At 31.7% G+C, this 17,041-nt stretch overlaps 1 protein-coding gene across 1 annotated transcript in view; it reads left to right on the plus strand.

Annotated features, from left to right (window-relative positions):
• LOC131931820 (dentin sialophosphoprotein) overlaps nucleotides 1–17,041 on the plus strand; it is a 36,414-nt gene that overhangs the window by 9,099 nt on the left and 10,274 nt on the right. The window contains exons 11-23 of the mRNA XM_059288664.1: nucleotides 101–169; nucleotides 10,002–10,133; nucleotides 10,630–10,734; nucleotides 11,399–11,539; nucleotides 11,902–11,991; nucleotides 12,587–12,712; nucleotides 12,908–13,003; nucleotides 13,395–13,550; nucleotides 13,920–14,000; nucleotides 14,472–14,528; nucleotides 14,669–15,165; nucleotides 15,609–16,113; nucleotides 16,576–16,638. Coding sequence (XP_059144647.1) covers nucleotides 101–169; nucleotides 10,002–10,133; nucleotides 10,630–10,734; nucleotides 11,399–11,539; nucleotides 11,902–11,991; nucleotides 12,587–12,712; nucleotides 12,908–13,003; nucleotides 13,395–13,550; nucleotides 13,920–14,000; nucleotides 14,472–14,528; nucleotides 14,669–15,165; nucleotides 15,609–16,113; nucleotides 16,576–16,638 — 2,118 coding nt within the window. The remainder of the gene's footprint in view (nucleotides 1–100; nucleotides 170–10,001; nucleotides 10,134–10,629; nucleotides 10,735–11,398; nucleotides 11,540–11,901; nucleotides 11,992–12,586; nucleotides 12,713–12,907; nucleotides 13,004–13,394; nucleotides 13,551–13,919; nucleotides 14,001–14,471; nucleotides 14,529–14,668; nucleotides 15,166–15,608; nucleotides 16,114–16,575; nucleotides 16,639–17,041) is intronic.

Raw genomic sequence — 17,041 nt, forward strand, 5'->3', positions numbered from 1 at the left:
TGGAAGCTTACATCGTAAATGTGTATTTATTAAAACAGATGAAAAATTAGGAGTTGGGGTATATACAAATTTTGCTTATATATTGACTTAATCTCTGTAGGATCCTATGATGATGATTTTGAGTCAAGCAGTAGCAGCAGTTCATCTTCTTCAGACTCAGAGTCAGAAGGTAAATAACATATTTCCCTTTCAACTTTATAAAATAATGAGATACTTGTTTCACAGTTTAAATCACAGACATAATTTTTTAATGTTATTTTTCTTCACTTTTGATACTTGATTAATTAAATGTTTAAAAAGTTTAAGTTGTAGTTAATTTGATACTTTCAGCTGTTGAGTAGCTAACTGTAACATTATGTGGTATCCAATATCAGTGTTATGTAGAGGGCAGAGTGTTTTGGTTTAGGTTAGGGTTACATTATGGGTTGAGATAAACTTCGTGTTATTTTATTAGATCAAAAATTATTCCTTGATCAAAAGCTAAGCTGGCAGGTGAAAAAACAGAACTATTTCACTACTAAAAAATTTAGTTTGTATTGAAAAAATATAAAATAAAATTACCTGTTTAAAATAAATTACAGTAAGAAAATGAAATGCAAATAAATTATTTTTCATTCTCAAGTAACTATTTTATAAACTTACAATGCAGCTGTCCACATGCTAATCAATCGCATTAATTACTGTTATTTCTTGATGTGTTATCTACTGGAAAATCATCAGACGTATGGGTTATTCTTCATTTTGTACAAGACATTTTTTTTAAAATTCAGGCATTTCTTTACAATAGAAGTGTTTGTTGATTTTGATCTCTAAGCAAGTTTTTGTATAAGTTTTAGTTGTGAAAGAAATTAGAAGTTTTCACTCATTTCTTCACACTTTTTCTTCATTTCAGAGTTATTTTTGTTATAAATGAAAGAAATACATTAATTACTAATATTCAACTCACACCAAAGCTCTATTCTACTCATCTAAATCATTTATTATGATTTAACATTAATTGAAAATTAAATTATGGCCTTAATTTTTAAGCAATTGTTATGTATATCAGCTAAACATACAATTGAAAAAATAATATTTAATACTTAATTACTGGTATTTCAAGATTAAAATCTCATTTAAAAAAACTCTTTTTACCATTACAATTTATGTATTTTGGTTACTTCTTTTTTTAGTCTAGTGCCTTAAATTGTATATTAAAAACTATAATAATAGTACTAGCTTTAAAGTCAATTATTTTATTTTTTGCTCTTTAAACATATTAAAAGATTTTTTGACCAACAGAGCCATTTTTAAGTTTTAGCTCGCTAGTGTACTGGTCTTTTATATTCATTATATATTATATATTTTGTATAATATCTACTAATAACTTCAATAAACCACACTTATAAATTAAGCAATGTGCAATTTTTTTTGAAAAAAAAAGATTTAGATCTAATTAAAGGTAGCAATGTATGAGGACACTGAGGAAGTTTTGTTGTAGTGTTGTAAATAAATCTGGCATGAATTATTTCATGCATATTCAACTAAAAGCATTATGGCATTTAAAACATTTGATTTCAAAAGGAATATTTATTCTGTTTTAATTTGTAAATTATTCTATAACTAAATAATTTACACTCCGATTTTATGATGATTTGCTTATGATTTTTTTTTATATATGGGCATTCAAAATCACATGGCTTGCACTATTAGGGAAATATTTCATCTAGACTTTGTTTTCTATGAACTTTCACCTGTCCATTCACCTGTGGTGTTCACATTAACCTCAGCATGACCTTCAGAAGTTCCAGAGTATTTCCAGGTTGGTATACGCTATTAAAAAAACATATTATTATGTCATTTCCTTTGATTGATTTGTTGATAAAAGCTAGTTATTACACTACATCTGTATCTTACATAATTTGGTTACATTGTTTAGAAAAAGTCTTAAAAAATTAATGTTCATGTTTTGTTAACCATAAAGGAAAGCTCTCTTGTGAATAAGGATATTGTCTTGAAAAACAGTCAGTTTCTTTTGCTGTCACCTTTTTACAATAATTTGTAATGTCCTGTATTTCTACTCCTGTTTTACAAGTACATTAAATTATATTAATCAGCTTCATTTACTATTAGTTTCCTTAATGAAGTTTTCATGATTTTGTTGGGATAATGTACACTTGTATTTGTCACAGTATTCTACAACAATTTTTACTTTATTTAACCAGTACTACTCATAATATGCGAACTTTCCCCAAAAGTCCAAGAATGTCTTGTAGGTCTACATAATTTGTTATTTTCACCTGTACCAAACAGACTTCACCTGAGTCTTAAAGAATTGGTGGCCACTGTTTTTATTTGTTCCACTGATTTAGATTTCAGTTTCTTCATCAAAGTCAATTCTGAGTGAATGACCTATCTTGCACATAACATGATGCCACTGAATTCTTAATCGTGTTGGAGGAAATTCTTTTTAACACTAAAATTAAGAACAAAGAAGAAATTATTCACTATTGTTAACATTTTTATTTTTATTTAATGCTAGAGCATGTCAAAGAAGTCGTGAAATATGTTTTTTAATCAGTTTCAACTTTAAAGTAGTTAAGGAATATCTTGCTAAGCTTATTTCTTTTGTCATTTTTTTTAAAAATCATATATTTAATCTAAATCTTAGATTCTTTTAATCTTGAACTCAATATCAATTTTAAAAATACAAAGTAAATAGTTGTAAAAGAATTTTGCAGTTTGTAAGTATAAATGATAGTTAAAACTGTTTGCTACTTAGTATTTATATCTGCTGTTTCAAAAATAATTAATTGGCCAGTTAATTTTCCAAATGTATGCCATATTTTTTGGTCCACTCTTCTTACTACTATCCGCAACTCAGCTTCAACTTCATGAACTTTTTTTCTCCTAAGCCAGAGTATACTTATTTGTTACAAAAATGCTCTTATTTAGCTTTACTGTAGTGTAATAGCTAGCAATCTTCAACATCTTAGGTAATTAGCATACATTTTACTTTAAATAAAAAATTTACAACACTACTATATTTGTAACATTTTAAATTAACCTTTATGAAACATATAAATTTTTTTTATTAAATTTCATTTTAATAAGTGTAATGAAAAAAAGTAAAAGATCTTCTTCATACCTAAATGACAAGACTAATAAATAAGAATTTATAAACATATAAAATTGAAACAAAAAAAAACAAATTCAATTTTTCTTATGTTCAGAATCATCAGATTTGATGGGCAGTCAGCATGACAAGGGAGGATTGAGAAAGAATAAAGAGTTAAAACATGATAACCCAAGTCTTAAAGAAAGTATTCCAACTTTGCCATCTTTATCTGATAAAAGGGACCAACCATTCTTTACAAAGTTACCTACTCTTGGAAAAGTTGTTTTAAAAAGTAGGAAGATAGTCCAGCAATCCAGGGAACAAAAGGCTAAATTAACAGCTTCTTTATCTCAAAGTATGTCTGAAGGACCTAGAAAATATAACAACAGGGTTATCCCAGCTATTAATGTGAACAGCTTGTCTGGCTCTGAAAGTTCTGGCTCAGGTTCAAGTTACCCAGAGGAAGAAAATGGCTTAAGTAAATCTGTTGATAAGGAAAATAATGTAAAGGATATCATTGAACCGGATATTCAAAAGGAGTATGTTTGTAACGACAATGCGGATACTGCTGATGAAGTCTCGGATATTGAGTCTGAAATTGTTCCTGTACCTAGAAATACAAATATTTCAACAAATTCAAATTTGGACATTGATACCCTGCCTAACAGTGAATCCAGTGGTAAACCTGGAGCTTCTAAAACATCTACCGAAACGAGGGCTGAGAAAAGGGACACAAGTTTTGAGGAAAATTTGAAGAGTGATAGAAGTAAGAGCAGCCTTGAGACAAGTCATAAGTCTAAAAAAAGAAAAGAAAAGCAAGACTGTGTGGTTGGTGATAATGAAAGCGACGTTAAAAAAAGTCTAAAAAAAAAAGAGTTGGTTGAAAAAAATGGGGTTAAATTTAGTGAAGGGGAATTTAAAAATGAGAGGGATAAGCGTGAAACAAAACATAATAAAAAACATAAGAAATCTCATGAAAAATTAAACAGTGATGAGGTAGGTAAAGGAGGTGGTGTTTATGATGAGAAGAAACATAAAAAGAAGAAAGATAAGAAGCTTGGAATTCTTAGGGAAAATTATACAAATGAGACAGTTGCTCCAGATCCATATGTTGATGGAACAATTATTACCATACCTATGGTGAAAAGTGGAGAAAATGAGTTCTTAAAGAAGCAAGCAAAGGAAGAAAGGAAAAGACAAAAATCTTTGAAGAAGAAAAGGGAATCTTCTAAACTGAAGAGCTCAGAAGTCAAATCAAAGGGAGATAAGATAAAAGATCTGAGTCCTAGACAGAATGTGATTGGGGGTTATGTTGGTGACAGCAGTGATGAGGGAGCGGGAAACTTTGGGGAGTGTTCAGATAGCTCATCTTGTGTGCAGAGTGAGAAAGTAATTCATAAAGTCGTTGAAGTAGATGAGAACAGCGTGGACCCCTCGAAAATTCCTCACATCAGTGTTTTGAAAGATAAAAATAAATTATTAAATGAAAAATGGGGGGAGGATATCAAACTCTCTGAAAAACATGATGTGGATATGACAGAAAGCGAGCCAAAAGATGTAGGTGTAGAGAATTCAAACAAAAATTGTGGCAATAGTGGCAATGATGTCATAAGTAGAAATGACAGTATAGATGTACAAGTGGACCAGGCTTCATCACATACAGTATACACTATGGAGGAGGAATGGAAGCCATCTTCTAAAGCTAAACAACGAAAGCGGGATAAACAAACGGCTGATGATAGTTTGAAATACAATGATATTTCTGACAAAATAACAAACTCTGTTTTAGCTGAAGTGAAACAGGTGTTTGAGAATGATGGGAATAATGTGCCAGATGATTTAGTGATTGGCAACCAGAATTCAAGCAATAAAACTGAAACTAATGATGGAGTAGAATTCTCTTATAATTGTTTACCTTCAAACACTAAAGATTCTACTGGGATTTTCATCCATACTGACGATGACAATATTCCAAGAGAATCCATGCTAAAGGTACCAGAAATACATGTGGCAAAATTTGAAGTTTCAGATGGCAATTTACAATGTGAACCTGAAGACCTTGACGTTGTAGTACCAGGACACCAGGAAATGACCCTGGCCATTCCGGAAGATCAAAACACACCAAACATTTTTAACAACAGCACAGACACCGCTGATAAATACAACACGTCTGCTGAAATTATTAGCGTTAAGTACGTCAGCAATGAGTCTGATCGATACGTGCGCCACCACAAAGCCTTCAGTGAAATCCCAGCAACTGGGAGTCAGTTCTACGCAGCCGGGAACACCTTAATCATCGTCAGCTCGGAGGATCAGGCGGAGACGGCTCCAGCTCCACCAGAGCCGCTGGTCTTGTCTTTACTGAACCCCGGGGACAGGTACGACGTCGCTGACCTGAGATTTCTGCAAGAACGGAGAGAAAAACAGCGAGAACAGAATGAGATTTTCAACAGGGAGGGCAAGTCTGAAGAAGTCATGGACCTGTTCTTTAAATTTACAGGCGACAATACACCTGGAATTCAAGTAACTGACATAGAAAGTAACATTAATAAAGATTTGTATTCTGATCAACTACTACAATCTACCCCGGAACTTAATGCACCCAATACTTTAATAAATGATGATAATTTACAGCACTCTGATTATGACCAGGCATTTGAAAATGCGAACTCTAGTAACAATTATAATGACCAGTATAGCATTATTCAAGAGCAATTTACCATGCTTCCCGACTTGAATGCCATCTCTCGTAATTTAGCTGAACCGGATAGCCCAAGGTCTGATATCACTGATCAAACTGAGCAAGATTCGAGGAGTGCAACATCCTCAGGCTCAACTACAACATGGAGCAGCAAACATCAAGAAGGTAGGGTGAGATTCAGTCAAGAGTTTGATGGAATGAGCACTACACCTCCAACCATAGACAATGCAGATGATGCAAGGATTATATTGGAAACTTCAAGAGAAATAGAAGGAGTAGAAGCTTCATTAAAAGAAGATATCAGAGAAGATGAAAATGATGAAAAGCATGGATTACCAATGAATGTTCATGAAGAAAAATATGTCGATTCAAATTTAATTGGAACATTTGGTCAGGATGAGTTACCACCCTTATCATTAATGCCAGATTTATTTGAAAAAAATGTTCTCACAGAAGATGTATTGGAGAGTTGTCAAGTTTTCAAAGAAGATGAAGTTCAACTAAATTTTAATGATCAGGATGTTGGAACAATTGATGATGTTAGTCCTTCTGATGGTGTGGAAGATCACAACCATGTTGATATTGTTGGTGATGAAGTGGGGACTCAACATGGTAATGGTGTTGATGAGTTCAACCCAAATATTGAAACAGAAGAAATTCAACTTATTGATACTGGCAAGGATATGGAAGAGATTCAACATAATGAAACAGTTGATATGTTGGACCCAGCTAATGATGTAGAAGATATTCATCATGTTAATGATGCGGAAGATATGCAGCATGTTGACACAATTAATGATGTGGAAGATATTCACCATGTTGAAACAGTTGATGATGTAGAGGATATTCAACATGTTGAAACAGTTGATGATCTGGAAGATATTCAACACATTAAAACACTTGATGATGTAGATGTTGAACATGTTCAAACTGTTGATGATGTGGAAGTAATTCAACATGTAGAAATGTTTAATGATGAGAAGGATATTCAAAATGTTGAAACTGTTGATAATGTGGATGATATTTATCATTTTGAAGCACTTGATGATGTAGAAGATATTCACCATGTTGAAACGGTTGATGATGTAGAAGATATTCAACATGTTGAAACTGTTGATGATGTAGAAGGTATTCAACATGTTAAAACACTTGATGATGTAGATGTTGAACATGTTGAAACAGTTGATTATGTAGAAGATATTCAACGTGTTGAAACTGTTGATGATGTAGAAGATATTCAACATGTTGAAACAGCTGATGATGTGGATGGAATCCAACATGTTGAAACAGTTGATGATGTAGAAGATATTCAACGTGTTGAAACAGTTGATGATGTGGAAAATCTTCAACATGTTAAAACAGTTGATGATGTAGAAGATATTCAATGTGTTGAAACAGTTGATGATGTGGAAAATCTTCAACATATTGAAACAGTTGATGATGTAGAAGATATTCAACATGTTGAAACAGTTGATGATGTAGAAGATATTCAACATGTTGAAACAGTTGATGATGTGGATGATATTCAACATGTTGAAACAGTTGATGATGTAGAAAATATTCAACGTGTTGAAACAGTTGATGATGTGGAAGATATTCAACGCGTTAAAACACTTGATGATGTGGAAGATATTCAATGTATTGAAACTGTCAATGATGTTGAAGATATTCAACATATTGAAACTGCTGATGATGTTGAAGATATTCAACATGTTGAAATAGTTGATTATGTAGATAATATTCATCATGTTGAAACTGTTGAGCTTAACTCTTCTAATGATGTGGAAGATATTCCAAATGTTGACACATCTAATAATGTGGAAAATATTCAGTGTGATGAAACTGTTGAGCTTAACTCTTCTAATGAACTAGAAGAAGATATTCAACATGTTGATACAGTTGTCAAGTTTAACTTAAACGATGAAGCAGAAAATATTCATCATGCTGAAACTGTAATTGAAGATGTTAATGAAAAATGTGTCGTTAGCAACTTCAGTGGAATAATGTTTGATGAAAATGAAGACAAGAGAATGGCCAGTGATGTTTCAAGCACAGATCAAATCAGATACAATTTTCAAAGTTCAGAGAGCAATATATCTGGCAACTCAAGCTCAATAGCAGGGGACAATGAACATGGAGAGCCCTCCAAAAGATATGAAGTTGATATGACAGATGCGCTCACTGATTTAGATGATCCAGATATTGTAAATTTGCTTCATGAACAAAGACTAAATGAAGAAGAAAACGATAGCGTTAAGGAGCTAATGGCAGAGAAAGCTTTGTTAGAGGATGACCTGTGGTTGAATGAAGATATTGATCTTAAGTTTGAATTAGATGATCCTGTGTGATTGTTTTAAAAGAAAAGTTGATGATCCAGCTTAATTATGAAGAGTTTTTGTTGGATATTTTAGAAGATAATTTGATTATTAAGTTTTATGTTTATTTTAATTCTGTTTATGTTATGCAACATTGCTAGTCGAATTTACAAGTAAAACAAACTGATTTATTATTGGCTAAGGTACTACATTTAGGTTTGTATAGTCATTGATGTGGTTTATCTATTTGTAATTTCTTTTTATAAAGAAACTATTGTTTTTTTTTTAATAATATTGTATATAGTACTCTAGAATAATTCATTTCATACACAATTTTGATTGTATCCATTACCTGTGTAAATATTAAGTTACATATTGAAATCATGTATCATTATATTGAAAATTGTTAATTTCGTTTATATGTCATACTGCAGACCTTCATCAAGTTAAATATTACATCAAAGAGAAATTCTGAAGAAATCTAATAACTTAACTAATAAGCAGTTAATGTGAAATAAAAATTTTTTAAATAAAAAAGACAACTATGGCAATAAACAATGTAGCCATAAAACATGTTTTCTCTCTTCAGTTATAGCTTCTAATAAGTTATTTTCAATTTGATTAAATTAACCAGTAATATACACATTTTAATTCCTCACGTTTTAGAAGCATATTCTTCTTAAACTAGTATGCCAAATCTGGCAGGCCAAACACTCTCTTTTTATGCCAGTTTTTTCTTTTTTAAATTTAAATGCTAAAAAATTGTTAGTTGGTCTGTGTATTAATTCTCTGCTACTGTGAGCTTTGTGAGACCCAGTGATCACTGTCCTTTTACTAGAAGTGATGTAGAATGTTAATTTATTTTGGTTGTTATACAGTTTAAAAAATAAAACAATGTTAGCAAACTCTGAAGTTGTTGTTTTCATGTTTTCTAAGTTGAGAAGAAATATGTTGTTCTTTGTGTGCATGCAGTTAAACTTGAATGTTCAGTTCCTGGTTTTGCAGTTTAAAACAAGACATTTTAAAAGTTAAAATGTGTTCATTATGATGTGTATACAATGATAGTTTTCTTGTTTGGAAAGCTCATTGTTTTAAAAGATCTATTGTAAAAGCAAATGTATTTGAAGTTAAAATGAATGGTATTGTAAATAAGATAAAAGTTGGTAAGGGAAGCAATTGTGTTATGTAACATCACATTTGCCACTCACTGTGTTATACAATCAGCTGTTGTGTAGTAAACGTCTGGATGTGGAAGCAACAAGAAATACTTTTAAGACTTGGATATGGTTTGCAGTGTTTACTTTCTTAATGTAACATATATATTTTTTAAGTGGACTGAGATACACTACATGCAATAATGTACTTGTTTTTTTTTCCATTTACTCTTTTGTATCAATCCAAACATAAGCTCAGTAATTATTTGTATGTTTTGTTTGCATTGTTTTCTGCTAATGTAATTTTTTTTTCTGAATTCTGTCTCTCTTTTTTCTTTCTCCTGAATTCCATTTTTTTCGTCTGATTGTTTTTTTCTTTTAAATATTCCTTCTAAATTATGTTTTTTCTTCTGATTTTTTTCCGTCTAAACTTAATTCTATTTTTTCTTTCTGAATTCTGTTTTTTTAAATTCTAATTTCTCTTTTTTTCTTCTGAATACTGTTTTTTTTTTCCTATTTGGAATTTTTTGTGTTCCTTCTATTTATTTTTTTCCATCTAAACTCTGTTTTTGTTATCTTGATTCTGCCTTTTCTTTTTGAATTCTGTTATTTTAAATTCTGATTTCCCTTGTTTTCTTCAGAAATTTTTTTTTTCCCTTTCTGAATTTTTTTTGTTCCTTCTCTTCAATTTTTTTCTTCTGATTTGTGTTTATTTTTCTGCTAATACTTTACAGAAGAAGACAAACCACAGAAGACTAAACAAGAGAAAGAACATTCAGTTCAAGCCAAGTCGAAGATTGTGCCGGTTAAGGATGTCAGTGACAAAAGCAGTGACAGTGACAGCAGCAGTGACGCCAGTGACAAAAGTAGGAATTAACTTTTTAAAACTGTATTATAATAGTTTTAATTAAAATATTACCCTCATAAGCTATTGTAAAATATTGAGCGCAATTAATTCAACTTCAATGATCATCATCTTTTTCCTGTTCATGCCCAAGGCACATCGGGCAAATGAAGCAGAAGTTTAGTTCCCCCTACAGACAGGGAGATAGTGTAGTCAGCACTATGCCCATCCACCTTAGTTTCCCCAACATGGGACACTCATCAGAGCTGATTTGACTTAGGGATCTCTTACAGACTCAAGCCTGGGATACGAACTTGAGACTTTCAGGTTACAAGCCATAAGCTCTAAACACCGACCAAGCCATCCGACAATATATGTTCATTATTTTTTTTTTCTAAACACAGTTTTGTAGTTCAAATTTTTCCTCCATGAGACTTGAGACTTTCAGGTTATAAGCCATAAGCTCTACACACTGTCAAACCATTCCACAATATATGTTCATTTTTTTTAAAACACAGAAACCTCAGAATCCAAAAAACAAAAAGAGCAAATGAAGGTTGTAGAGAAGAAGACAAAAACAGTTGATATGGCTGATACAAGAAAAAAATCAGGAAGTGATGATGGTAGGTTTGTTATGTAATTTGCTTTCTGTTTTACTTTAACCTTGGCAGTTAATTCTAAAATGTAGGTAAAATGTAAAGATCCCTTCAGAGGCATAGCGAGGGGGGGGGGGGGCTGGCGGGGGATATATGTCCCCGGGCGCCAACCTTAGGGGGCACCAAAATGGGTTGAAAAAATAAATTGAAAGCTTGAGGGGGGGTGCAAATCGAAAGTTTGTCCCCGGGTGCCGGGAAGGGTTGCTACACCTCTGGATCCCTTTTCGAACATGACAGTCCAAGGAGCAATTGAAGTAGAGTTTACATGTTTCTGTGACATCTGCATATCAGGGTATAGTGCTCAGCCATCTTTTCTTTCCCTGATGTGAGTTCCATTAGAGTTGCATAGACTCAGGGATGTTCTTCTAACTTGAACCTGGATTTGAACTCGAGACTTTCAGGATAGCAGTCTAGCGCTCTAACTCTAGGCCATGCCTTACCCAAAATGAAGCTGGAATCCCTTATTCCTCCCCTCCCACACACACATAACACACCTCATAACACTCATGCTAAAGTTGTAGAAAAATCCTGTGTAGAGTTTAAAAATATTACTTATTTCCTGCATTCCATGCACTAAAGCTGTAGCATTTATTTTGTAATTCTATACATCTTTATATTATTTTCTAAATAGATCATAAGAAGAAACCTGCGAGTGGACGTAAGGAAGTTGAGAAAGAACAAGCTCAGAAAAAACATGTGATGCTAAAAAATGACAGTGACAAGAGCAGCAGTGGTAGCAGTAGTGACAGCAGTAGTGATAGCAGTGATGATGGTAGGCATAAGGGCATACATTGTATTTAGTTTTCTTAAAGACAGTCGTCAGCAAACAGATGTAGCTCTTTGAAGGAATAGCTGCATCTATTTTATTGGAGTTAATATTTCATACTAAGGAAAAAGCATGTTTCTATGTAGATTCTATCTGAACAAAGCTTAATTAAATGACTTTTAAGGCACCTGAAAAAAAAATTTCTTTTCACTTAATTTAATTTTAATTTATTTCCCAAAATAATTTGATAAAGTTAAAAAAAAACCTCTAAATCTGTGTATTTTGACCAAATTGATTCTTATAATTCTTTGTCTATTCTTATTTTTAATAAAATAGCATTTCTTTTTTAAAAAAATGTTTATATTTAGAAAATAAAATTAAAAAAGAAAGACATGAAGAGAAGAAAAAAATTACAGTAGAAGTGACTGAGGCGAAAGAAAAATCAGGAAGTGATGATGGTGTGTCTTTTTTCTTTATCATTTTTATACCAATAATTAAACCACATATTTATATTATTTATGAAAGTAAAAATATAACTTGTTCATAATCTTTACTAGGCCTGATTACGTGCTATGATTTTTGTGATTAAAAGATTCCTCTTTAGACCTAATGATCCATTGGGCAAATGAAGTGGAGTTCATGTGTTTCTTTACCTTGGCATATAAAGGGATAATGTGGTCAGCACTATGCCCAGCTATCTTTACTTTCCCTAACGTGAATTAGGTACCCATCAGAGTTGGGTGGAGTCAGGGACGTTCCACTAACTTGAACTCGGATTCGAACTCGTAACTATCGGGTTAGCAGTCAAGCACTCCACCGCTAGGCCACGCTGTCCCATTAGATTTTTGTGATTTACCCAATAAAATCTCAGTATATTTCTTGTAGTAAAAACATAGGCATTTATCAAGAAAAATGTCCAAATAAAATGTTAGGGATATTATAGGGATATTATATTCAATGTTCTCTACTTTTATATCAGAGCCATGCATAAGCTTTATTTTTTTATAGATATGTATTTAAGTTTTTGGCTATAATATTTGTAATGTCTTAAAGATAAACCCAAGCCACAGAAAGCTAAACAAGAAAAAATACAGAAGGTTCAATCTGGGTCAAAGGTCGTGTCTGTTGAGGATGTCAGTGACAAAAGCAGTGACAGTAGTAGTGACAGCAGTGATGAGGGTAAGAATTATATTTTAAATAAGTAGGGTAAAAATTAAATTATAAGCAATTTTTTTCTAATGTAACTAATAAAATTTTGATCTTTCTATTTAATTTAACCATGATTCTACCCACACTGACAGTATTTATTCATTATTCAACATGTAATCAATAAAACACTAATCAATATTATTAAGCTAACATTAATTTTCCCAGAATCCAAAACACAAACGAAACAAACAAAGACTGAAGAGAAGCAAAAGCCCACAGTGGAACTGAGTGGTACAAGAAATAAAACAGGAAGTGATGATGGTGGGGTTTATTAATAGTTTTTCCACCTAATTTTAGATTCTAAATTATGATTAGTTTAATAATATTGCTTTGGTCAAATTTTGTCTGGTTTTTCAAATGATAAAAGCTATTGAAAGTGTGTTACTTTTTAAAAAATAAAAATCTGGGAGTGGAGAAACATGGTAAAGTTTGGTCTGGAAAAGATATATAAGATTTGTTTGCTCAAGATATTTTTTTTTTTTAAATAGACAGTAAATTAGATACAGTTTCAATTTGTGTTGTTATGTTTAAAATGTTATTGTATTAACATTTTTTGTGAAGATTCCCTACCAAAAAAGATTGTGAAAATTATTAAGTGTTCTTAAAAATAAAAAAATAAATGTTTTTCTTATTTTAACATCTTCTTAAATAGAAAAAAAGAAAGCTCAGCTGGACAAATTAGAAAAACTGAAGAAAGATGAGGTAAATGCTCAGACAAAGAATAAGGAAGATCAAGATGACAGTGACAAGAGCAGTGACACTAGCAGTAACAGCAGTGACAGCAGTGGTGACAGTAGTGATGATGAGGGTAAGTAGAAAGTTTTATATAAAATCAAACCAGTCACCACCTGCAGCTAACAGCAATAATTTATGTTGGTAAATCTTGGACATTCATCGAAGATTTCATACAGCAAAAATAGTTATCATGAATAAATGATTTGAAAAAAAAAAGTAATCTCATATAGAATGAAAATGCAGAAAAATAATTCCAAGTAATATAATTACCTACATAAATAATTTAAATATAGTTTTAGTTCTAATTGGTTTTTCTTGTAAGTTTTTGTCTATTTTTGCTATAAATATTTATGTTATTTTGCTTGTAGTTTTCCTAAAGATTTGCTCATAAATTTTCAAATTTTTTTGCTTGTAATTTTCAAATTTGTATAAAAAAATTTAGAAAAGAAAAAGGAAGTCAAGAATATTCCAATTGTTGACAAGAGGAAAAATGATTTTGATGTTAAAACAGGAAGTGAAAATGGTTAGTCTTTTTATTTGTACTTTTTATCATTTTTATTCTAGATTGTTTATTTCTAAAACTCACAAACTAATTATTTTTAAAAATATAAAAATTCACAATGTGCTGTTGTGGTCATTTGGTGCAATATCAGAAACTTTATAGGATTTATAACTGTCAAAATAAAAGGTGAAAACTAACTCTGCAAGTGACCACAAATGCAAATATTTGTTTTTAGAGTAGAATTAATAGTTTTTTGTTTTGTGACACTGTCACCAATGTTGCAGTTTTCATGCACATCTATATGAAAAAATGTAGTATATAAAATCACCACAGTTAAAAATAAATGCAATTAATGACAAAATAAAGATTTGAGAATTTTGCTAGTTTCTTTTATGCTTAATCAGAACATAAAGTTATTAGTCTTGGAAATAAGAAGCTATTGTTTTCTTTCTTCTGAATAACATGTTATTTTCTTCTTAATTTCTCTCTTAGAACCAAAAAAACCCTTTGCAGTGCCATTTTTTGACAGCATTAGAATTCTTGATTATGGTAAATAAATTATAACAAATAAATTCTGTTTTTTTTACACATACTATTTTGTTTTGACAATATTAAAATTTTGTTATGTTTATTAAAAAATCTTTTACTGTTTAAATTACTGACATTTTGTTGGTATTTGTTTTCAACAGATGAAGTTGATAATGGCAAAGTCAGCCCACCTGGGGTTAAAGTCAGCCCACCTGGAAGCCCACCTGGGGTTAAAGTCAGCCGACATGTTGGTAAAGTCAGCCCACCTGGCAGCCCACCTGGGGTTAAAGTCAGCCGACATGTTGGTAAAGTGAGCCCACCTGGAAGCCCACCTGGTGGTAAAGTCAGCCCACCTGGTGGTAAAGTAAGCCCACCTGGCAGTCCACCTGGTGGTAAAGTCAGCCCACCTGGCAGCCCACCTGGTGTTAAAGTCAGCCGACATGTTGGTAAAGTCAGCCCACCTGGCAGCCCACCTGGTGGTAAAGTAAGCCCACCTGGCAGCCCACCTGGTGTTAAAGTCAGCCCACCTGGTAGTGTAAAATCTTCTAGTGTGGCATCTTCATCATCATCATCTGACTCCTCCAGTTCCTCTGATTCCTCCAGCAGCAGTGATGAGGATGACACATTCACTGCACCCCCCGCCATACCTCAAGCCAAGGTACATTTTCATACTAAACAAAAATACTTTCAAATTCAATGCAATTTTTTTTTGTGTTCTTCAAGTTAGAAATATGTGGATTGTGCTGAAATATCAATGCATTGTAGCAACAGAAAAATATAATTTGGGTTTGATATTTTGTGGAAAATAATAGTTAAAAAAAATAAACTGTAAAGCAACACTTTAGGACCTGAAAGTCAATAGTGCAGATGAAGTAGATTCACCATGTAAGCATTGTAAAAATGTTTAGCATAATTTAGCATAGTTTAAATTTTGGCAGCAAAAACTCCTGTAATAGTTTTTTACTTTTATTTCTTTACCTTTGAATCTTTGAAATTTTTTTTTTTTTTTAAATTGAAGGAATTTCATATTGTACATGAAATAATTTTTTAAATAAGAAATATTTATTAGACCATAAAAATCTGCATTATGTTTTGGTACAGGCTACACATGTGAGTGAGAATATTGAAGCCCCACATGCTCCAGCTCAGCAGAAACAGATGACAGGACCGGTTCATCCAGTGACCGAGACATCTGTTAACTCCCAGAGTGCTGAAAAAAATATACACCAACCAAGTCTAGAAAAGGACCTGGTGGCAGATGAAGAGAAATTTAAACAAGAAGAAAGATTGACCCACTCACCATCACTAACATCAATAGAGTCATCATCCTCTTCTTCTTCTTCTTCATCATCAAGCAGTGACAGCTCCACTGGATCTCAAATTATACAAGGTGAAGGAGTCATTAAAAATGACAACACAGCAGAGAGTGTTTTTGAGAATTATGATGTGGGGGAGGATGATGAGGTGAAGAATCAAGAAACTGTGGAGCTACCAGGACCAAAAGTTGAGCTGAACACACAGGTTGATAAAAATGAGCACAGAGAAGAAGTGAAACCAACACGTGGTTTGAATTTTTTTAATCCTGATGCAGAAATAGTTGCTAAAGGTTTGTTTTATAACTGATCATATAACATATTTATTGTTAAACCTGTCGGATTAAAATTTTTTTAATCCTAATGCAGAAATAGTTGCTAAAGGTTTGTTTTATAACTGATCATACAACATATTTATTGTTAAACCTGTCGGATTTAGTTTTTTTAATCCTGATGCAGAAATAGTTGCCAAAGGTTTGTTTTATAACTGATCAAATAACATATTTATTGTTAAACCTGTCGGAATTTACAAAGCATAATTAAAATTAATTAATTGAAACTATTTTTTTTAATTTAAATATTATTTTAGTTTAATTTAATACTTTATCAGTAACTTGTTACAATGTAATTTTTAAAAATCCTTGATAAATATTAGGGAAAAGAATTATTTTGAAAAAAAATGTTCTCAGTTTACATTACTAAATATCTAACTTTTAATGTTAAAGTGAAAATATTTTCTTTTCTTATTCTTGCAGATAATCCAGTCAATGAATTTGAAGAAATTGAGCCTAATATTGGAGCAGAAGGCAGACACTCTAGTAAGATTGTTTATATTTTCTTCAGATTGATTTAAATTTTGTAATTAAGCCTACTTAGTAAATCATTCAGTTTCTTATTCTTTGTGGTGAAGGATAATGAAATTGGGTGCATTGTGTTTATGGATATTAAAATTAAAGATCTTTCTGATAAAAGTAACAGAAAATCATGAATAATAATAGACTAGTATTAAAAAATCCAAAACTTAACTCTAAGTAGCCCTATATTAAAATTAAAGTGTTTTACACAACTCAACAAAGGAAACACAGCAAATACTTTTCTACTTTAATCATAATAAATGATAAATAGGTTAGACGCAATTACATTTAACTTAATAATGTTGTATTTCGGTAAACATGATTTTTGTTTAATTCTTAATATGGGATTATATAGAAATAATCTTTA

Source organism: Physella acuta, unplaced genomic scaffold, assembly GCF_028476545.2.
Source record: "Physella acuta isolate Inbredline_101_S28 unplaced genomic scaffold, ASM2847654v3 ptg002039l, whole genome shotgun sequence".
NCBI classification, from domain to species: Eukaryota; Metazoa; Mollusca; class Gastropoda; family Physidae; genus Physella; species Physella acuta.